This window comes from Brachycentrus maculatus, unplaced genomic scaffold, assembly GCF_059751285.1.
Source record: "Brachycentrus maculatus isolate JH-2025_06_01 unplaced genomic scaffold, ASM5975128v1 h1tg000439l, whole genome shotgun sequence".
Classification (NCBI taxonomy): domain Eukaryota; kingdom Metazoa; phylum Arthropoda; class Insecta; order Trichoptera; family Brachycentridae; genus Brachycentrus; species Brachycentrus maculatus.
This window is the reverse complement of record NW_028281187.1, coordinates 90,727-116,161: the sequence shown is the minus strand read 5'-3', so window position 1 is coordinate 116,161 and position 25,435 is coordinate 90,727. Positions and strand designations below refer to the sequence as shown.

General features: G+C 29.4%; 1 protein-coding gene across 1 annotated transcript in view; it reads right to left on the bottom strand.

Moving 5' to 3' along the window:
- Positions 1–25,435, bottom strand: part of SIFaR (SIFamide receptor) — an 86,569-nt gene that overhangs the window by 37,620 nt on the left and 23,514 nt on the right. Inside the window, exon 2 of the mRNA XM_088271382.1 lies at positions 13,425–13,524. Coding sequence (XP_088127508.1) covers positions 13,425–13,524 — 100 coding nt within the window. The remainder of the gene's footprint in view (positions 1–13,424; positions 13,525–25,435) is intronic.

The window sequence follows — 25,435 nt, the reverse complement described above, 5'->3', positions numbered from 1 at the left end:
TTCAATTGTGATAAGAACCATTAATGCCAACAAAACATCAATCGGTTATACCGGTTTGATTATGTGTAACCACAATATTTGGTTATTTATGAAAACGAAAATAAATTTTCTTCCCTTAATGCGTTTGACCAAAAGGCATATTTAGGAAAGAAGAAAATATTATACGAAGATATAAAATAACAATAAAACAATAAAAGAGTAAAATTAGACAAGTAGACGCTAACAAAGCAATGACAATAAAAATAAGTAATTTGAGTAAACATAATCATAAGTATGGTAAGAAACAAATCTGACCGAAAACAAGTCAAAAAATAAATTGTAACGTTAACATCCATATCAAAACTACCTAGTTTATAAAGGTGGTTTTATACTGCCCTCATACTTATCCTTATGAGGGCAGTATAAAAGTCCCATTAACCGTTGATATGCGCTACACAAATCAGGTTTCTTGGCTCTCACCGCGTCGAAATATTAATGATTTATTTATATTGAACATAATTTTGATTATTTACGCATCAACCGCTAAAAATAATGCTGAATATGCCATTCACCAAGCTGGAAGAGCAAGAGCGATACTAAGAGAATTTTCGTCCCCTTGATGTACCTACTCGTTTCGAGTACTGCATTGGATTGATGCTATGTTTATTGGGCCAATCTAAGAAACCATAGATATTCATTAAGAATTACGGAAAACAAAACAAACGGTTCATTTTAAATTTTATTCAATCGATAACTTTTTAAGAAGGATACTGGGTTTGATTTCGGGGAATTTTTAATAAGCCCCTTGGACCTTTGATGGTCGACCCTTACTCTGCGAAAATATTCATGTATTGAATTCCTCTTAGGCGCTTCATTTGTTGAATGACGCAGAATTCAATGCTTGTTGAGTTTGTATTATTAAGTATTTTTCTCAATTTAAACACGGTATGTTTTAAAGTTACTGAGGGTTATTAGGAAGTGACATATAATGCAGATATAAATTATGGATTTTTATGACAGCTCATGAATTTATATAAGATCTAATTAAAGTATATCTATCAGCTCTCTATAGATTAATACTGGTACATCATAAATCCAACACCGGAGGCCGATACGGAGGAACCTTGTCCTTGGCACACATCGATTCTATATGGAAAAACAATAACCGAAGGGGTTCCCATACGATACAAAAGGGTATTCATTAAACGAATATGGTATATTTTTACCATAGGAAATCATAACTAAAGTATGGAATAGTTAACTTATAAAAAAAGAGGTGTCTACTACCGGACTCGAATTAAAATCTTTGACCTTTTGGCAACGATATTGTTACAATAATATTAAAAGCATTATTTTTATTGTATTGAGATACAATGCGGACTTCTTCTTCTTAGTACCTACTCCACACCTAAATATGCCTAGGGCATCGAATCAGATGATATTTAAGATGCCATAGAGACAAAGGTTATCTTATCGCGTCCTATCAACCGATGGTAATCCTATCCAAAATCTGACTCCAGATACCAGTTAACATGTTGTGTTAACAATTTTATCGTTAGTTTAAATAAAAATATATAAAATTCCGTAGGTACTATGTGAGATATATTTTGAAATTCACCAATGATTTTTAAAATGATTTAAAAAAAACTATTTGTTTATCTACATGAACGAAGCCGAATAAAAATGAGTGGGTCCAGCGAAATGACAGTGTGAGGAACACTGGATTAGGGTATTCGGTATGGCCAGTGCCGGTCTCCCGTTGTTTTGGGCGGTGCTTTTACACGAATAATAATTGAAGGCTGAAATTGAAAGTATCCGATGGATATAAAATGCGTCTGTCCATATACTCTCACGAGGAAGTTTTACCTTCGCTTTTATTATTATTTATGTGCGAAGTCAGGAGTCAACAGTAATCGGTGTTAAAAAATATAAACAACTAGTTCTAACCTTCTTCGTACCGCATTAATGTGATAGGACTGAAATAGCGAGGGCAATAATAATAATCGTCTTATTTTATTTTTGCTATATGTACCTTTTTTGAAAGTGTAAAGCCTTTCTTCAAAGGATTGTACATTACATAAGCTTGCGCGAGACCTGTTATGAATCCCGAGTATCTTAGGCGTTACTCCTATTCTCCTTTCACTACATTCTATTCATTCATTACATTTCCCATTACAACGCAATGTTCCTCTCTGACCACGTTCAGTAACGTTATTTTCTCCTGTAAAATATATTATTTATTCATGAGATTAGGAAAATAACCTTATACAAAACGAAATGATAAAATTCAATCAGATTTTAAATATTTTTTAAGCCTTATAAAATTCAGGAAAATGTATTAAAATGTATTAATTGATTCGGCAGTCACTTTGTGGTAAAATATATCCATTTTTAATTAATGTTTTACTTAGTAAATACCACTATTTCTTAAAATCTACTGTGACACAAAATGATGCGGAATGCATCGAAACACGTGTCACAGTAGATTTTAAGAAATAGTGGTATTTACTAAGTAAAACATTAATTAAAAATATTAAAATGTAATTAGTATGAAGTTCGTCTACCTCAATTGTATAGTGATTGGTACCTGAAGCGCATATTGATCACACTGCCTACTTAAAACAAATTATCACATAAAAATTGCTTTAATTTATTGCAGTATCATACATACGTATGCAACATAAATATGAAGTTGATTATAAGTAGGTATTTACATATTACAAAGGAATTCAATAAAGAATATCCTAATTAATATTTGGTTTACTAAACCAAATCGTTGAAAATAATTTTTCATTTAATAAACAAAACAAAGAGCATGGTCACTTCGAGACACCCAATACGATGCAAACTTGCAATCAATAATGAAAGCATAGAGCAAGTTATGCAATTCAAGTATTTGGGTGTCGAAGTGTCCAGCAGCAATAACCTCTACAATGAAGTAAGAGAGCAAGCAAATAAGGCCTCTGCTGTAGCTGGATGCTTAAAAAAATTGTATGGAGAAACAAATACATACTGAAAGAGAGTAAGGTGAGGATCTATAAAACCTGCGTAAGACCGATCTTGACATACGGCACGGAAACAAGAGCCGACACCGCGAGAACAAAAAGCCTTCTTAGGACATCGGAAATGAAGACTCTACGACCCATTGCAGGCCTAACACTTCGCGACAGAGTAAGAAACTCAGATATAAGAAAAATCTGCGATGTTGAAGATGTTGTGCGATGGGGAAGAGAAAGAAGACGTTTCTGGAGAGATCATGTGAGAAGAGCGAGTTCGGATCGAGTGATGAGGGTGGCAGCGGACAGCAACATAAGCGGGATCAGACCTCCAGGAAGACCACCTAAACGATGGAAGGATAGCTGGTCACCCCCCAGGAGCGACCCGAGAATGACAGGACTTAGTCCTAAAAGAAGAAGAAGAAGAAGATTTAATAAACGGGGAATATTAATTGAAATACGATTCTGTGATAAAGAATAGTAAGAATGAATAGCTTACACTAAACACTACAACCCCGTGCTTTAGTAATTCCGTTTGTCAATGCCTTTGTTTATATTTGGTTCGTTTGAAATGTAAAATCATAAAAATTATATTATCAATGTCAGCAAATTGACTTTCTCGAATTCGATCAGATAATGAGCAACAACGAGTATATGAATAATTCATGGATATCAATTGGTAATTTATGTAAATATGTCTCAAGCCGGTAAGGATTAACTTGTTTCAGAGGGACAATGCCTTTCGGTCGTCGCGGTTGGTCCACGACTTATTTATTGTTGGCTCCTAATAATACTCGATATAATGGCGAAGGTGTGTTTGGATTACGCAAGACTTGTTCTCTACACAAACTTGACTAGTGACAGTCGCGTGACTAGTGACGAAACGATCATTTGTTAATAATCAGTGGCGGTACGTCAGCTTCTTTATATAATACTCGATATAATGGCGAAGGTGTGTTTGGATTACGCAAGACTTGTTCTCTACACAAACTTGACTAGTGACAGTCGCGTGACTAGTGACGAAACGATCATTTGTTAATAATCAGTGGCGGTACGTCAGCTTCTTTATATAATACTCGATATAATGGCGAAGGTGTGTTTGGATTACGCAAGACTTGTTCTCTACACAAACTTGACTAGTGACAGTCGCGTGACTAGTGACGAAACGATCATTTGTTAATAATCAGTGGCGGTACGTCAGCTTCTTTATATAATACTCGATATAATGGCGAAGGTGTGTTTGGATTACGCAAGACTTGTTCTCTACACAAACTTGACTAGTGACAGTCGCGTGACTAGTGACGAAACGATCATTTGTTAATAATCAGTGGCGGTACGTCAGCTTCTTTATATAATACTCGATATAATGGCGAAGGTGTGTTTGGATTACGCAAGACTTGTTCTCTACACAAACTTGACTAGTGACAGTCGCGTGACTAGTGACGAAACGATCATTTGTTAATAATCAGTGGCGGTACGTCAGCTTCTTTATATAATACTCGATATAATGGCGAAGGTGTGTTTGGATTACGCAAGACTTGTTCTCTACACAAACTTGACTAGTGACAGTCGCGTGACTAGTGACGAAACGATCATTTGTTAATAATCAGTGGCGGTACGTCAGCTTCTTTAACCCCAAATCACTTAACTTATTCAAACATATTAAAAAAGTATCACTAAGCTCTCGTCGAAATGACGACTCTAATAAATGTCATGATTTTTCATAGATGTTTTTATTTTATTTAAAAAATTGCAAACCAAACTTCAAGTGGGCTAATAATAGTGCTAAAAACTAATTAAATACAATATTCATCACCATGATAAGATGTACAATATGATCACCATTTTGGTGTAAAAAACTTGTTATTATCTTTTGGCAATCTTTCGCAATATTGTTAGACAACAATAATATTTTTTCTGGATTTTGAGAGCTGTGATAATTATCATAAAACTTAAACAGACTCATAGATTTCACGTTATTATTAAACCTTGCTGAAAAAGGGATTAAAAATATAACAGGTTGTGTTTCTGGAATTACTATTCCAAACATTGAATCAGAGTTTCTATGTTATTGAAAACCATCAATTAGATTGATTAGGCTCGAAGAAATAGTATTCGATTGAAATGTCATACATAAAGTGGTAAAATAAACAGAAAAGTTAAAATTCTATTAAGGATACTCTTAAGTAAAGAGGGCGTTTGAATGTTGTAAGGGAGTTCATTTATAGACGACAATAGATACACTCGTCATTTTGACGAAAAATTATTGATATAGGGTTAAGTAACTAATTTTAACTGGTTCTCGCGTGCGTGGTTGTTGAATTATGCTTTGCACCCTTAATGAACACTCGAGTACTTTATGATTTTATGTGGGCGTGTTGTAAAATACTTTTATTGGGTGTAAAAAAGCTGTTCGAATTATAAAGAAAGGTTTTCGCATGTAATAACGGTTATCTGATAAATATAGCAAAACACGAATTTACAACACATGTTTTGAATTTGTTCGAATTTTATGATGTAATTAGGGATCGACTTGTGTCGAAAAATAATACTTTTATTAATGAAAAATAAGTTATTTTTTGTCCAAATATTGAAACATTATTTTTAATTGATCATTTGTAAGGAAAGGGTCGAAAAAGAAATGTATACGTACATACACATAAAATATTTTTTAAAAAAAACTGAATTAAATGGTAGATTTCTTCTCATTTTCATCCATATCATATCCTCACCCAATGACGTATAGAGGACTGCATCGGATAGGGATGGTATTTATTTTATAGCTAATTACACATTGGCAAAGGGAAAAGTGTTCCGCTTCAGGTTTTTTGATATTCGAATGAAACATATTGAAATTTCTAAGATACAGAGGATGTAAGTAAAAAAGCGTAAAGTGAAAGAGAAAAGTCATATATGTGAAAAGCAACAAAGGAAGAATAGTGGGTAGGAAAAGGAAAATAGCAGCGATGACCAAGGCATAAACCAAGGCAAAAAATAAAAAAACTTTTTAATATGAATTTAAAACACAAAAGAATTTTCCTAAGATACTTATTACTCTAAATGGAATATAAAATTAAAAAGATGAATAAATTGCTTGTTTTTCATAAATCGAAATTCCGATAAGCTCTAAAAAAGATCGAATGTTTGAAATTATGAAATGACTCAAAAAAGTTAAAAACAAAGTAGACGTATAGGCTTTTCATACACCAATAAATATTACACACATTAGGGATAATGATGTACTGTGTTGTAATAACTTAGTAACGCATAATAATGTGCAATAGCCTTGTTTTACTTTGCTTAAGAAACAAAATATAAATTTAATGCCTTACAGGTAGGTAGGATGGTAAGAAAGAGGAAAGGTGGATATGAAAAAAACAAGATTTGCACCCGGAAAAATTGATAATAAATATTTCTTATTGGTGGGAATCGAGCCCGCATCGCCTGTTTAGCAGTCGAGCGCCTAATTAACTACGCCATGACGCCTGTCTAAAAGTGACTACTTTTTGTAGTGTTTTTAGACATATTTAAAAAAAAAAACACAACCTGGTAGTTCCACACTGCTGTTTGAGTACATATGTACAACTTGTTTCGACTACATCTCCCCTTCCTCAGGGATTCCTATAAAACCCGGTTTGCCACTGTTCATATGTATTTAGAACGTTTTGAAAGCTTTTATTTTAATGTTTAAATAGTACACATGTTTTATTTTTATAAAATAAATATATAAATATATTGGTCATTTTTATCAGTCACCACTGGTCAGGTTCAATTATAAGTAGTGCCTTAACAGGTTTTGGGGGCTCGGCTACTCGTAGTAACGAGCACTGAACATTGGACATGGTTATGGTTACTATAGTTATAGGTATAGCGAACATCGGATACTAGACAACGCCGACGCCGACGCGCAGTGGATACCGGACATCGATATATTGACCTCCACCAAATAAAATATATCACTTTTAAAAATGATGTTACATTTGCATCGCGCTCTTTAAATAATAGCGTAGATGGATAAAAGAAGGATCAACATTTCGATTTGATCAATGAAATTTTATTCATGGCTTAGAAATTATTATGTCCCAGATCCAAATAAGCACACTTGAGATAATTTGTTTACATCCTACATATAATATTTTTTTAAACTGTATATGGTTTATTAAAGTTTCTTTGAAAAATTAAGTAACGTATTGACTGGTAAAGAAAATTAATAACTTTATTTTTAGTTTAACATTTAGTAATAAAAAAAAACACTTGTATAATAACACTTTTAGTGAGTTTCATTTCATTAAGTGGTATTATACAAGAGTTTTTTTTTTTTAATAATCAACATGTCATTCCACAAAGCTAATACCGATTCAATAAATAATAAAACACATAGTAAATTGTTCACAGTTTTGTAAAAAACCGTTTTTGAAAACAATTTTTTTCATTTCGAATTACTGATACAGAGCATAATAAATAATAACCGAACGAAGATGGATATTTAAACCCTATATTAAGGGATTGGTAATGTAAGATTGCCTTCCGGCTATGAGATTTTCACATAAAATGTATAAAATATTATTCGAAAAAGCACTTGATCTTAACATAAATAAGGCAAGCTTTGGAACATTCGAATATTAAACGGTGAAAACAGTTTACGTAAAGAACTGTGCAAAGAAAAAAATTAAAGTAATGAATTATCTATATTTAAAGGAAAATATTGGGTTTGAAAATGCCAGGGTACATTATTCATTAAAAAATCAATTAAAATATTCAAATTTTATTATATATATGTAAAAGAAAGTTGTTGCCAACAAAAAAATGTGTAAGCCTAAGTGCTTCCATGGAACTCGAGCCGTTTCCCCGCAGGGGTATCTTTATATATTTATATATATTTATTTATATATATATATATATATATATATATATATAATATATATATATATATATATATATGTATATATATATATATATATATATATATTATATATATATATATTATATATATATATATATATATATATATAAATATATATATATATATATATATATATATATATATATATATATATATATATATATATATATATATATATATATATATATATATATATATATATATATATATATATATATATATATATATATATATATACATATATATATATATATTTATATATATATATATATATATATATATATATATATATATATATATATATATATATATATATATATATATAATATATATATATATATATATATATATATATATATATATATATATATATATATATATATATATATATATATATATATATATATATATATATATATATATATATATATATATATATATATATATATATATATATATATATATATATATATATATATATATATATATATATATATATATATATATATATATATATATATATATATATATATATATATATATATATATATATATATATATATATATATATATATATATATATATATATATATATATATTATATATATATATATATATATATATATATATATATATATATATATATATATATATATATATATATAATATATATATATATATATATATATATATATATATATATATACATATATATATATATATATATATATAAAAGACTAGCTCATTTATATGTAAAAGTCCTCCATCTGATTAGGTTAAATAAGATCTACAAATAATATTCCTTCAATTTAAGTTAAGAAAACCACTCACAAATTTATTGTTTTAGATTGGAACAAAGTTGTTTTGTTAAATATTTAACTGAAATCACAAAATTTAAAGTTTTGTTTTGTCTCATTAAGCATGAGAGGGAGAGACGACCTTATTTTTTTAACATTAGCAAACTTAAGCGAATATATGTAGTTTTATTTTTAAGGACAAATCTCTATTTCCATAAGTAGTGAATTGAATAAACCTCAACCGACATCATCCCCAACCCTTACAACAAATATGATTTATGTTTACTGTTCTGGCAGAAAAGACAAAAATTTAAATTAATAAGCATGATTTATTCAGTAAAGGCTAAAATGTCACGGTCGACATTTTTTCCAGTAAAAATCTTCAAGATCGTCTAACTGATACAAATTACTTAAAAAATGTTGTTTATTATTTCTGTACTTACTCCATTAGAGACACAGAACGCATTGTTTCACTTATTCTTTTAATGTACTAAAAGTAAAACTTACCAGAAAATCAATCCTTAAGATTTAACATAAAACAAATAAACTTAAGTTTTCTAATAATCTTTCATTACTAGCACATCCGTGTTTTTTTTACCTTTTCTTACATGATAGTATGGTGATCAATCCTGCCCTTTAGATACCAGGCTGGGATAATATAAATTAAATGTTTAAGGGAAAAATCACTAATATTTATTTTGATGCCCCCTGGGTTTCGACCCAGCCTCTCCAACTAGCTAAACGTCAATTTCTTTTATTTATTATTTAAATATGAAAGATTACAAATATGACCCAATGCATGCGTAATTTAGGTTTCTCGAGGAAATCGCAACTATGATAACCTATTTGTTTGAACAATTTATTGTTTGTGAAATATTTTAACATACATACATACATAACATTTCACACAAAATAAATCGTCTGAATATTTTTGATTATTGTAATCGGCATATTATTTTCCTTTTTTTAAATATTGAAATTGGATTTTTATTTATTTTTACAACATTCAGAAGATAGTTATTGAGCAAAAAATATTCTATAAAACTGTATTATTTATTCTTCAAGTGCAGGAGAACTTATCATTATTACATTATACTTAACAGCTTCACATTCTTGTTGATGAATTATTAATTCGCGTAATGTAAACTTTAAAGAAAGAGTGCACGCTACTTTATGGTTATTTCACTCGACGTATGTAGGTTAAGCAGGTGAATAATAAACTATATGCCTAGTTGGTGTAATGCATCATTATTATGTCAGGAGTGGTGCCGAATGCACTTTCTTATAAAATGTCACGGACTATCATTTAAACTGTCGGTGAATTGGAATAATATATTATCTATTCGTTTCTGTTATGAGGGACCTCGTTCATTGGTATATTATTAAAGGTAAAGGGAAAATGTAAATGGGTCAGTAGGAAACACAAAAATAATTATAATTGTTTAGGTAATTCTTTGTAATCAAATTTTTATAAAATTTAATTATGCGATGAATAAAAATTTAAGATAATTTTTTTTTTAATCAATTCAATTATGAATAAATGAAAAATTGCGAGTAATATTTATGAGCGTGGGACTTCTTGTTTGTATCAAAAAAAGCGAATCATCATCAAATATATATAACTTTTTCATAATCTTTACACTCCCTAAATTTTATTGATCCTATAGAGAAATATTGCAGTTTTTTTATTCATCTATCATCTTATATAATATCTTATATAAATTATATAATGAATCCAAACAAAACTCTGGACAAATTTTAATTTGGTTTTATCAAGAATGAAATTTTACGTACATGTTGATGAATTTAATATGCCATGTGATTTAGTTTTATAAATTTATATGCAATAATTATGTTAAAAAGAGTCAAAATGGCCCGAAGAGTAAAGTCTAATGTTTGAAACCCATAGGAAAAAAATGTGTTCATTGAAAATGACGTAATAGAAGATGGTTATTTCTGTCATTCATAAAGAGTTAGAGAAATATTGCACGAAAAATATCTCAAATCGATTTAGCATCGAATAACAAAGACGATAAACTGAAATTACTTTTACCTTGAACTACAACAAAAAATGAATTTTTATTTCATTTTCCATCTGCATCTGAGAGAAACATTTTCGAGAGAGAAAACTTTTAGCAATATTTTCCAATCTACAGAACACAAGTACCGCAGGAATGGTCTCGAAACAAAGTTTTACCATCGTTGTGTTGATATCTCGGGATTCGAGTTTCGCGAAACGCAGTGTCGGCATCGCTTGTCATTGTCTTTTACGATAAACGCTTTGGAAATATTCTACTTAGATAGAAAAATCTTCCTATTTCCTGTGTCCGGAGATCTTCCTTTCCATTTCGATGGCCACAAATCGGTTATAAATTGCTAAATCGAAAGATAAAATAAAGTAGAAATAGTGATTCATTCATGAATGAATCACTGTGAATAAATTACATACATTATTATTACACTACATATATTCTAAGAGTGCTAAAAATTACGTTGTTTTCCTACAAACGGAAAAAAAATATTCTCACTTGAGAATCAGACCTTTGCAGAGTTCCAAAATATGTGTACTTGACATTGAAATACGGAGAATTCATATTATCCGGGTAAATGTTGGTGATGCTGCCATAATTTTATAAAACTCACTTAAGATATTCGTATGTGCAAGTACTCGATCTCATGATTCTCCGTTGAGTTTTATTGGCAACATCAACTCATAAGGGTAGTACTGCAGTGCCACCATCACGACTACCCCTGGGGACCCCTGCAGATATGATTACTACGAGTATCGGGATCTCATTTCATTTCTAGAGACTACTTGGAGGTCAATGACTTGGAAACTTATATGTATTAGTGTATCAAATTTCACTGCAATGGCTATAAAAAATCACGTATTTTGTAATTTCACACTTATTGATTATTAGAATTTTAATATTAATAACAGCTTCTAGTACAAATAATATATCCGATGAACTACAATATCACTCTATAAAAGTCACATTTTTAATGTATTTATTTATATAAAAAAGCTGCCAAAAGCGTCGACGAATTCCCCATGAATTTCATCAACATTTCAATATTTATTTAAAAAATAAAAAATAAATAAATAAAATAAAATAAAAATAAAAATTATTTAAGTATATAAAATCACTAGTATGGCAGGTATCACCCAAAATTGGGTGCTTTGCCAAAATAAAAAAAATAAAAAAAATAATATTTATTTGTTTATTACAAGAGTTTCTTTTTCATAATCTTTTCAATGCGATCAACAGATGTCGCAATTCATATGAAATAATTTTAATGTCGATAGTAAAATCGAATAATATATGTGGTATCAAAGATAATTTATAAATTGCATTGCAACTTTCCATTAGCATCAAGAGATGTCGCTTTACTTGTAATATTTACAGAAATTCAATTTTACATTATTTTCTTCGTTTGTTTTTTTCGTACGTTTATTTCTGAATTCCGATATTTGAACATGTATATACTTACTAGTATAAAAATTAACTATTATAGCTCTATTTCATTTTTCGGTGTTTTTGTTTTGCTTCTATATTTCGTGTAAGGGTTTGATGAGAAAAGATAGTCCACGCGCCAATTGATCCAAGAAAATAACGGAAAAAAAAGAAAATGAACAACGTACAAATTTATCTATTAAAAATTGAAAAAACACTGTTTTTCAGTGTGGTTTGTTCTCGTCGGTTTCAATGGCGTGTGGATCAACTGGCACTCGGAGCTATTAATGTTTCGGCCTGATCTTTTATCGTGCACGTTATGTCGCGGAGCCCAAAGTCCGTGGAACTTTTGTTATGACAAGTTCTCCTTTACGTGTCCTACCTTAGTTAATTGTCCAGAAATATTTAAAGGCATTCATGCCCATGCTAAGTTACTTATTTCACTGTTATTTTATTTAGGTATTAATAATTTATTTTATTTGGAATATATACAGCAAAAAAAAAGCATTTTCAAAAATTATGTACATATATTTATATATATATATATATATATATATATATATATATATATATATATATATATATATATATATATATATATATATATATATATATATATATATATATATATATAATATATATATATATATATATATATATATATATATATAAATATATGTACATAATATATATATATATATATACATATATATATATATATATATATATATATATATATATATATATATATATATATATATATATATATATATATATATATATATATATATATATATATATATATATATATATATATATATATATATATATATATATATATATATATATATATATATATATATATATATATATATATATATATATATATATATATATACATATATATATAGTTTTTGCAATTTTGGCACATTCTTAAAATATGTTAATTGAGTTTAACGACTAATTTTTCGTAAACTAGAACTCGATGCCTAGCTCTCGAGATATCTTTTTTAATATTTCATTTTTTTAATGGATGTAAATTGTCAATGTAGTAAGGAAGAGTTTTTATTCCACCGAATATTATATTTCCACTGAATATTTCCGCCTGAAACGAAAAAGGGAGAACAAGTAGTAATAAACGTATGATTACACTACTATAAAAAGTAATAACTTTTAACGTGTATGAAAAAACCGTTTAACAATCTTCCATACCGACAAAATTATTTTTCACTCTTAACCATTAACAGTGAAAGTTTCTAGTGTAAAGTATGTTAAAGGTAATACATAGACTTACCTATCGAGGGAGACTGCTATGAGGCTGTAGACGGATGCTGCCACGGACACCCCTTGGACATAAGGAACTGTCTTGCACATCCACCATCCAAGTACCCAGGCTGTAAGAACATAAAATACTCAAATCAATATTCTGATAAAAAAATAATTCATAAAATTTAAAGAAAAATAATTGCCAATCAATAATTAAGGTTTTTACGCATTGAAGGTAAACTTCTGATTCATAAAAACAATTAATAGATTTAGATAACAATTTAATTGTAAAATAATGCAAGTTAATACTATTAAGATAAATAAATTGATCATTTTTATTTATTTATTAAAGATTAAAATCCAGGCAAGCTTCTATTTAAGAGGCTTGTCTAAAGAGAGAAAATATGTAGCGTTTATTTTTTTTTTACAAAAATGTTAGTAATATTTAATACAACCACTCAGCAAGATTATTTTTTTGTCTACCGGTTTCGAGACGTATGTATTGATAGTCTGATGATGTCGGTTATGAAAAAACTCGGTTGCTGTCAAATAAAAAATGAATGTGGAAAAACATAGTTGTTATATTTTATAAAATGCAGTTCCACCAAGAAATTTCAGTACAAAAATCTTGTACTAAGTGATTGTCCTAATCTTGAGCAAGTCCTAATCTTTTTCGTCTTGAAACCGGTAAACAAAAAATATCTCGTTGAGTGGTTATATACAAATATTACTAACATTTTTTTTAAATACTAAAGTAAAAATGACGAACCACAAAGCAAATGCTTTAAATATTAATATTATTGAGAAAATATATAAAATACATCACAACATTCACGCCAAGTGAGTAAAAATCTCTTAAATTTGCATTTTAAGTTTTCACAATTTTATAGAAAATGCAGATTGTTTTAAAAAACAATTGAAATATCAACTTTTAACTTAGATTACAAGAAAAATTACAGATTTTAAACGAATTATAGATGAAAAGCCATGAAAAAATCCTTAGTTTTTTAAAAATTGTTCTACTGAGCAAACAAACACCTTGAGTGTGTCTTATTTTGATAACGTCAATGATTAAAAGCCTATTTCTAGTTAAATTAAATAGCAACACATAATTTAGAGCCTGAACAAACTTTGGATGTAGGAAGAATTTCATTTAACTGAAAGTGTTGCGGTTACATTGTAAACTAAAACATTCCTTAATCGAAATTCTTCTCATCCTTAACTCTTTATCTATTTCAAACTTAATTTTTCTCTCTTAATTAGAATGTAGAATCTAGATACACACTGAGAGCATCTTCTCTTTTTCTAACCATTATGCGCACCCAATGGTACATAGGGGACTGCATCGTATTGATGCAGTGTTATCTTGATCGTTACTTACACGAAAGCAAGGTGATCACTCAGGCGCTTCAGGAACTAGTCCAGGGTAATATTCAATAAATATAGCAGCGTAAAATCACAGATATTTATTTTCACCCCCCCTGGGAATCGATCCCGGGACCTCTAGCAAGGTAACTAAACACGCTAACCATTACACCACGGAGTCGGACATCGATATGCAAGAAGGAATCTTTATTTGTACTTGACTAGTTGGCTAAAGAAGGATTCTTACCGATTAGCCTTTCGTTGTTTTAATTGATTGAACAAAGTATTTCAATAATGAATGGGATAGAGCCTATAGAGGGATACAATTTTGAAAAAAATATGGTTATGGTATGATTTATTTTTGTCTTTGATATAATTTATCCCCGGAGATGATAGTGAGTATAAGGGTCACAATACTTTAGGAAACTGGTGTGATTTACGTTTATGGCTAAAGTTTTAGTGAAACATTAGCACACTTCGTGGCACTATACTCGTGCTAGTGTCACGAGTCGTTCTGTGTTCAGGAACCAGCGCATCACCTCAGCGGTGAATACTTTTATTATTTGGCCCACTTCAAACTTAACAAGTTTCCCCATCAATTACGAATCATGAAGAAAAAGACAATCTAATGAAATAAATAAAATATACGGTTTTAAACACACACAACATAAAATATTATTATTTTATTTTACACATTAGTAAAAATCATATTGTAAAAAGATAAAAACGACCATAAATCTAATACAATATTAGACTTTTCAAACTGGGTTTTCCCTGCGATTTTCGTTTTTATTCCTCTTCAAAACGTTTTTCCTCTTCAAATCGTTTATTTATTTGTATTTTTAATTTAATCGCCGAAACAAGGCACTCCATCTTGTTGGAGAAAACAATTAAAGGTTTTGTCAGACGGATGGTCTGTATACGAACGATCGAACATTCAAGTTTTTTTAGAAAATAATGAACTGGGATTGAACTTTATGATTAATTATGGTTTTAATCATCGCATCGGGGTATAATAAAAAGGAAATGAGTTTTCTATGTTGAGAGAAATCGTTATTTTATTTTCCATTTCCCTTTCAATTATCTGGAAATTTAAAAAAAAAATCTTAATCTCTCCACGATTTTTATTGTATGGATTATTTATTCCACTGTCTGGATTATCCATTTTCCTCAATATGTAAATATTATACCTGTGGTATAAGGAAATGTAATGGTATCACAAAGATTATCATATTCTATTCTTTAAATTTAAATCGATTTGCGTCGTGCGACGATGATACATTTGGCATCGCCCGATAAGTTGGAATATCGGGTCAATACAGTTCACAGGTGTCTGCAGGTAGGAGCTCGGTGCTAGGTACTCGGGTACTCGGGTACTCGGGTACTTGCAGGGAGGATCACGACCGGGAAGGGACCGTAGTTTGTAGGTCAGGGCCGACCGACCGCGGCCCCGAAAGCCCGTACCAACTCACCCCCATAATGTTATTAGTACATGCATAATATTCTGTATGAGAGACAAAAGGGTTGATAGCGTCAATTTAGTTTTGTATTACAATATTTTATTAGTGAATTAATGCCAAATTTCATATTATCGGGTGTTAAAAAAATATTTCTTAAAAGCCCTACGCATATATCGAGAACGTTTTAAAAAAATGCTTTCTACACCGCAATGGTATTGCCATCGGTTGAACGTAACAGAAGAGTAAAGAAATACTAAATATTTTTAATGACAGACAGCGCGTTTCTTGACAGGTGCTGTCACTTAGCATTTTAATTTTTTTTATTGCTTTGTTTTTCATAGATTTTTATATATTTTCATTGCTGCACAAGCATTGTGAAATGAAACATAACATAATTAAAGGCTTTCTATTTTCATTATTTTCTAAGCCTAGTATTAGCAACGCGTGGCTGGGTATACCTAGTATATTCTAAAAGCAATAATAAAAAGACCGGCTGGTTCGTATGGTCTATGTTACTCTTTTAAAAAACCATTTTTTTAAATCCAAAGTAAAAAGTTAAAAAATTGTAACCGTCGGACGCTGTCATACTTCCAATTCACCTCTCAATCCACCGTTTATTATCAATTGTCTCCAAACCCACATATTATGAATATCGATGGGTGAAAACTAACAAATTAAATCACGCAACTCCTCAAGTGACAAGGGCGAGAAAATCCAATTACTCATGGATGAGAGTCCAAATATTTTTTCATTTGATTTGGATATAATATGATTGGTGAATATATATAAATGTATATATATATATTTATATTTATATATATATATATATATATATATATATATATATATATGTATATTTATATATATATATATATATATATATATATATATATATATATATATATATATATATATATATATATATGTATATTTATATATAAATATAAATATATATATATATATATATATATATATATATATATATATATATATATATATATATATATATATATATATATATATATATATATATATATATATATATATATATATATATATATATATATATATATATATATATATATATATATATATATATATATATATATATATATATATATATATATATATATATAAATACATAGCTGGTCTTCCACCTCCCAGGAGCGACCCGAGAAAGACAGGACCTAGTCCTAAAAGAAGAAGAAGATATGATATTGTATTTGGATGACATGCAAAATCAATATTTTATTTTGAAAAACTCGATAAAATGATGTAACGAGTATTCAAAAAATGATTGATAACTTATAAATATGTTATAATGTAATTACAATTTTTTGTTTTTAGAATTTGCATGATTCTTCTTGTCGTGAAGCCTAAAACCATTTATCATCACCCCCAAACAAAGCGAGGCATGAAAATGAAAAACCCTTTTTTTATGTATATGAGTCCAGACTTCCGTGAAGGCTGTAGAGGCGTCGGAAGAGGGGAAGGGTGGGAAATGGCCATAGCAAGCCAAAAGGGGTGAAGAAAAATGAAAATGGGAAAGTTATCGATGCTGAAGTTTAGGGAGGCCGCGGCCGAAGGCATACAATGCAAAGTTTTTATTTATGATTAAAAAAAATCATCTTGACTCGGATACGTAGGTGCAGCATAATATAACTTGTATGATGTGATGTTTGCTTGATTATTTTTAGTCTAATTGAGGAGTAATTATATGCTATATATGTAGATAACGGGTATTATGAACGTTTTTGGTTACTCAAGTAGAAATCGGTGCATTTTATTCGCTACTTTAAAAAATAAAGTTGAATATTTTAAATTTCCTTTTTTCTTTCATTTCTATCTACACCAAGATAGGGCATCACTTCGTGTGAGGTTTTAACTTGATCATCAATTATATAAATGTAAAGTATTCCGTCTAATCCTGCCCTCCAGATTGTTGGATTTAGGGGCGGAATATATTTGATGGGATAAAAATGACGTACAGGAAGGACATAAATGACGTAAGTGTTCTGCTACATATATGGGAATAGAAGTGGAGAAGAGAATAGGGAAATGAAAATAGCAGTAATGGATAGGTACTAGGATTTACGATTCCATACCTGAATTCATACAAAGCTGTGTAACTTAAAGAGTACTACCTTAAGTCCCTTGAGGTCAAACCTCAGATTTTAACTAAAATTGAGGTAGAATAATTAAATTATTTTTACAGATAAAATCTTTACTTATTACTTTTAAAGTGATTACACAACGGTTCATTTGTAAAATTTTGAAATAAGATTGATTTTTAAATACATTAATCAAGAGTTAGAAAGTCGAACTGATTAACGTGATAGCATTGAGTGATGTAGAAAAATTACAAAAAAGGTAACAGCTTTTTCATAATTCGGTGAAAAAGTCATTACTTAAGTCGTTTTTTGGATTCCAGCCCCCATCACTACTATTTATAATTACGGAGGATTGCTTACTGTGAGTTTGTCTTCATTCATTCAATGAAATTTTATTTTCTTCATTGATTGAATGTTCTATTTACTTTTCACATTTTTTTTATTTACTTGAAATAAATCAAGATTCAATTCTCAGAGTTTAATTTCATAATGATTAGTGTTTTGTTTGAAATTTGATTTCTATTATGAGGGGTGGGGGTAGTCCCGCGACCGGGTCATTCTAACTGGGGCGACACACATAATCAAAGGTTAAGGGAAACCATATCCGTATAGATGTGTAATCTTTCTTTTAAGATATATTTTCCTAATGAGGCGTTAGATTTCATACGAGGTAAACTAAATATATTATTAGAGTGGAGGTGAATTCTTCATGAACAACGATTGTCCATTTTATCTGCTAGCAATATAAAAAGGTCCGTGAATATACCAATCATAAAATGAAAACACCTTTATTAAATATTGAAATGTAGAATAAGGATGTGTAAAAACGCAAAACTAAAAAAAAGAGAAGATATATCAAGTGAAAAATGTAATTGACCAATGTAGTTTTTTTTTGATAATCGAATATGGAAGTGGAGTCACTACTACTACTACTACGTACTACTTACCCATCTCCACAAAAGAAGTATGTATTACATAACACAACATAACACTTCGTAGCTCGACCGCAGTTTTATATTGATCGTCAATTTTGCGAAGGCAAGCTATTTACAAGAAGTCCAGTTTAATCAATAATTTATAAAGAAAAAAATACTAATATTTATTTTGACCCTCCTGGGGATTGAGCTCAAGACCTCCAGACCTCAAGGCACTCAACACTACTCCACATACTATTAATTTACAATGGCTTAGCAAATATTTGTAAAATCTGTATATGAGCAAGATATGTATTTTATTATTAGTAATCACGTTAGTATTATTTTTTTAAACCAGCAATAACTTGCTAGTTATTTAATAAAGATAAATAAAACAGTAAAAAAAATTCAAATATTTCTGGGTTACGCCCTCTTCTCTAAACACGGTCAGCCTGTAATAATTTTAATTCTGCCCATGGGCAGAAACATTGGTGACGATCCATATTTCTTAGAACTAAGGAACTTCAATATATCCAAATGTCAGTGCAAAGCATCATCTAGCTTGTGATTTTTTATGAAGCGTGTGACAATATTTCTAATAATTTAAATATCCATTAGGTAGCATTAAAATGATTTTTAAAAAAAATCATTGTTTATGACCTGTTATCTTAATATCTTAAGTACTGATTTTGAAGATTTGTGAACAAAGATTTGGAAATATTAAAGATATTCAATGTTTTTTATTTTTCGTTCTCAAATCTACCTCCATTTTTATAGGTATCTAAGAACACAATTGATCCTTGCCGCGATGATTGTAACTATCTATGAAATGATATGTCATTGCAACAATACGATGCGGTGCCGTGAAATGATATGTCATTGCAACAATACGATGCGGTGCCGTGAAATGATATGTCATTGCAACAATACGATGCGGTGCCGTGAGCATTCTCAGAAGAAAACAAGAGATAACTAATTCAAACCAATGCCTAGCCTAATGTATCCCACTAACTTATATCGTATAACATAAAGGTAAATTGAGTCTGCGATGTGGTATCTTGCAGGTAGTATGCACTCGGTGGCACTCGGGGTCGAGTCACTCGGTGACCTATATTCCTTAAATAGGATAGGTAAAGTAAAGAAATTCCTCGCATATTAGGTCGCCAGAATTAGGCCAGCGACCTTGGGGAGGCTGATCATCTTCACGAGATCATCTCCCGAAGAATATGTCACGAAGTCGACCTAGATGCCATTTTCCAAAGATAAATTATTTTTCGAACGACTGACTCCTGTCTTTAGATAAATCGATCTATCACTGTCTATCGTATGAAGCGTCCTTGACAGTTGGCATATCCCTTTCTCCCTCTCCCTGCTCGTGTGTAATGGGTGTTTCCATATGTTTCTGTCACTAATGGGAAATGTAGGAGGACGTGTTGTACCTTAATGACAGTTTGAACATTTTGGCTTTTTAATAGATTGTTGGTAAAATAAAATGATAGGTAAACATATTTATTACATACCTACATATATATGTACAGTACATTAATAAACATATTTTTTATTCATTTAAAACGTATGATTATAAAAAATATATATTATAAGTGATGATACTAAAAAAAGTCTAACTGTTACTCAATCTTGTAAAACCGTAAAAAAATAAATTGTAAATATTTATAATAATTTAGAATATTTTAGGTGATACAACAAAGATAACAGTAATCAAGAACTAATGCATATACCTACCGTGTACACGCACAAAAAAATCAAGTTACTATTTTTTTTTAACTATAGTAAATAAATTTATGATAATAAAAAATTTCAAACATTAAATATTTACCTCTTTTAAGGCTACTTTTTTTTACATGCAAACTAGAGTTTTCCATCTAGTATTTAATCTTTAAAAATTGCAGATACAGTTATAAAACCTGAATTCCATATAACTTTTTTTAAGATATGCGATGAAAACTCTTTTAACATGCGAGTAAAAGTTATTCAAGGTGCTACATATTCCCCTATTCGATAGTCGTTGAAGGATCTACTCCAAGCGGAGAATAATTTCCTTGAAGCGACTTTAAAGGAACCCTTTCATTTTCTTACATCTAGAAAATTTAAATAAAGAACATTCAATAATCATTACTCTACAGGATCAATTCAAATCCAAATATTAAATAGAACTTTAAACATTTGATGAAATTTCCGTGAATCACTCTTGATGTACTCGTAGAATAATAGGTAAATACCTACGTATATTTTGTGGTAAGATCTATCCATTTTTAATGTATGTTTTACTTAGTAAATATCACTATTTCTTAAAATCTATTGTGACACGTGTTTCGATGCATTCCGCTTAGTTTATCAAATATGAGTAATAACAAACCCAAAATTAATAAAATGACAAAACTCTCTCCCTTTTGTCTGTGTTACCACTGATAAAAAAAATGGTAAGAAAATAAATAAATCAAAATAAGAAATAGCTCGTACCCCCTCTTCAATCTTCAACGTCCTAAGGACACAGCTCTAAAAATTCGAGTTAGCTTCACATACGGTGTTTAAAAATAATGCGGAATACATCGAAACACGTGACAAAATAGATTTAAAGAAAAAGTGGTATTTACTAAGTTAAACTTAAATTGAAAATCACTTTCTTATTTGTTAGATAATTTTACAATTAATTCAAATTCTTATCGTACGAATTTCACGCGTTGGATATATCACATAAAATAATAGGTATAAAAAGCGAGTAAACAAACAATCGAATTTCAGTTATAAGATTAGCCAATAGTAACTCAATGCGAAAACATAGGTCGATTACAAAAAGCAACAAACAGATACCCCATTACTTTTCCCAAAATTCTCCAGTACATATGCTGAATTAAGCAGATGAACAAGGCGAATAAAAGGTTATTATTGTTTTCTTTAATCACGATTCAAAAAAATAATTCGGGAACTTTTTTCCTAAATATATTTTTGTGAATGAAGAGCGTCCGGATGTATCTTGATTCTCAAATAATACTATCAGAGATATAGTTGTCATTTTAATCTTTTATATTCGTAGGTATGTAGAAAATCCGTATTTAGCTGATGTTTAGACAGATGTAAGTAATATTACGCATACCGTAGAATCTCTCTGGGAATGTCTGAATTCATTCATGGAAGTCGTGACGGTAGCACGTGCTATGATACCTACATAATAATATTATTATTTACGAGCACTTTACACTGAGCTCAATGAATTCTCACAAATTCCTCGTTAATAATACCCCAGACCGCCTGTCTTACAATTGTCTTATTCCGATGTCAGAATAAAAATGTAATCATATTGCAAAAATCCCTTGAAATTTGAAGTAAAAACAAAATTTTCCAAAAAAAATACACTTTTATTAATTTAACAGGCAAAACGTCCTATAGATTAAAACCAATATTTTTAGCTTTTCCACTTTTTTATTTGACCAGCGACCGGGTTTCGTCGTTACCGACATCATCAGACTGGTCTGATGATGTCGGTAACGACGAAACCCGGTCGCTGGTCAAATAAAAAAGTGGAAAAGCTAAAAATATTGGTTTTAATCTAATAATAAATTAAAAATGCAATTCCATCACGAAGTGTCAGTGGATAATATAAATCTATTAAAACGTCCTATTTTGTCAATCAGTGTTTTAATTTAAATTTTATCAAACAAATTTATGTAAGTATATATAATTGAAACAATCATGCATTTAAGGGTTAATGGTTAATACCAATGTCGTAAAATTAAAAACTGGTGTAAATTAAGAATAAAAAAATTGTGTGGCAGGTATTATTATGACACAGATGAAATAAAGTAGGCTCATGTTAGGGGAAAGTACAACATTACCTCGTTTAAATATTAATTCCACCCGCGTTGGGGACGTAACGTGACATACCATATGTAATGGCTGCTTACAATAAATATCGAAGGCACAAAATTACATATCCTTATTTTAGCCAACTGCTAGAGGTCTTATTTTTTGGAAGGTTAGACTAATTCTGCTTTTATGGTGAGACGATATCTGGAAATATGCTAAGGTTCAATGAAATATAAAAAAGGACTGCACGAATATATACTGAAACACCGTTATGATTTATTACAAACACAAAATAGAACAAAATTATACCGAAAATAATATGATCGCCTTTTTATTAAGGTATGCACACCAACGAATATGTTATTTAATAATGAAAAATAGTGTCATTAGAATATACAAATATTAATCAATTTTATACGATATATATATATGTATATATATATATATATATATATATATATATATATATATATATATATATATATATATATATATATATATATATATATATATATTATATATATATATATATGTATATATTTATATATATATATATATATATATATATATATATATATATATATATATACATATATATTTATATTTATATATAAATATATATATATATATATATATATATATATATATATATATATATATATATATATATATATATATATATATATATATATATATATATATATATATATATATATATATATATATATATATATATATATATATATATATATATATATATATATATATATAAATATATATAAATATATATACAATATTATGGTTACTGTTATCAGAATTATATTCATCTATGAAACAATGTGATCAGGTGGCGTTAGTGATTGCAGAATCACCGAATTAACGTAAAAATTGGCTTATATGACGTAAGAAGCAATTTGAGATATGTGCGATGGATTTTGGAATACCATAAAGAACAAACTTGGGTGAAGAAAGAGGTTGGAATCATAAAGGTCTACTTGATAATCAAATAACAACAAGGATAAAACGTGGAAAATGATACTGGATTATGATCATTCACACTTTTATTCATTATAACAACGGAAAAAGGTTATTATATTTCCAAATAATATTGCTAGAATATAAGGTGTTTTAATGAATGCGGCGTATATGAAATGTATTGATAAATAGATAGAAATATTCTTTTGACTCCTTAAGATTTCTATGAACAATTATCAGGCGATAACAGTACGGCAGGAAAACACGACAGGTGAAATTCAGAAAAAATATATCTGAAGAGTTTATTCACATATAATTACTAAAAAAACGAATCTTTTTCTGTTATTAGATTAACAAAATGTGCTAAATATGACAGGAGATGAAATGCTGTATGTAGCATCCCAAAGTAAGTTTGTAAAATAAAGAAAAGCAGATTTAACGCTAGTGGATTAGAGCGCCAAGAATTGTATTCATCTCTACATGATACATTTTGTAAGAAATATTATATTGGTCAAAATAAGATTTATAATGAACATACATTTCTATCGTGTGTTAGTTTACACCGGTTCAGAATAGCCCGTACTAAAGTGGGTAGTATGACGCGCGTCGTGAGGCAGACACGGCTTAAGGGTAGCAGATTGTCAGCATAGCCGAGTTGGGTCCAATCTTACATTGCCGAGTGTCTTTGGGTGCGGGGACTGGGTAGGGGAGGGGACAAGAGTCCAATCCGACAAATTTCAAGCTTTCAAAAAATGTGCCAATGAGGCAAGTCCGCTGAATACTGAATGAAAATAATTTTAGAACATGGTTTGAGGAAATCATAATATCCTGGTACACAAATACAAGAATTATTTTTAAAGAAAGTTTTCATTCGGAATGTAAAGGTTTTAGGTAAATATTCACTCATTCGTGGCATTCATTGAACATTAAAATCCCACTCTTAATCTTAAATCCTATGATGTAGGATCATGAATCGCCATTAAAAATTAAAATTGAATCCTGGAAAGAGAATGGCATGTAAGTTAAAATTTTTAGAAAATTTACCTTATGCTTGAATAGTATAAAAAAATACTAAGTGCATAAAAACAATAGAAAATGTAAATCATGTTTATTATATTGCTCATAATAAAATATAAAGAGAAAAGTTAATGTCGTAAGAAATGAGAGAAATCGCGTATTTTGTAGTCTCCTGAAAATTTCATAACGGTGGAGTTGGACATTTTTTAATTTACATAATATCATGTACAAACCCTGTAAGTTTATTTTTACTTCTTATTTATATGTACAAACCCTGTAAGCGAACTCCCTCTCTAAACACGAGCAATCTGCTCTCTTAGTGAGGTAGCACGTAAAAAAAAGTAACTATGTTGATTATTTTGCCATATCTTT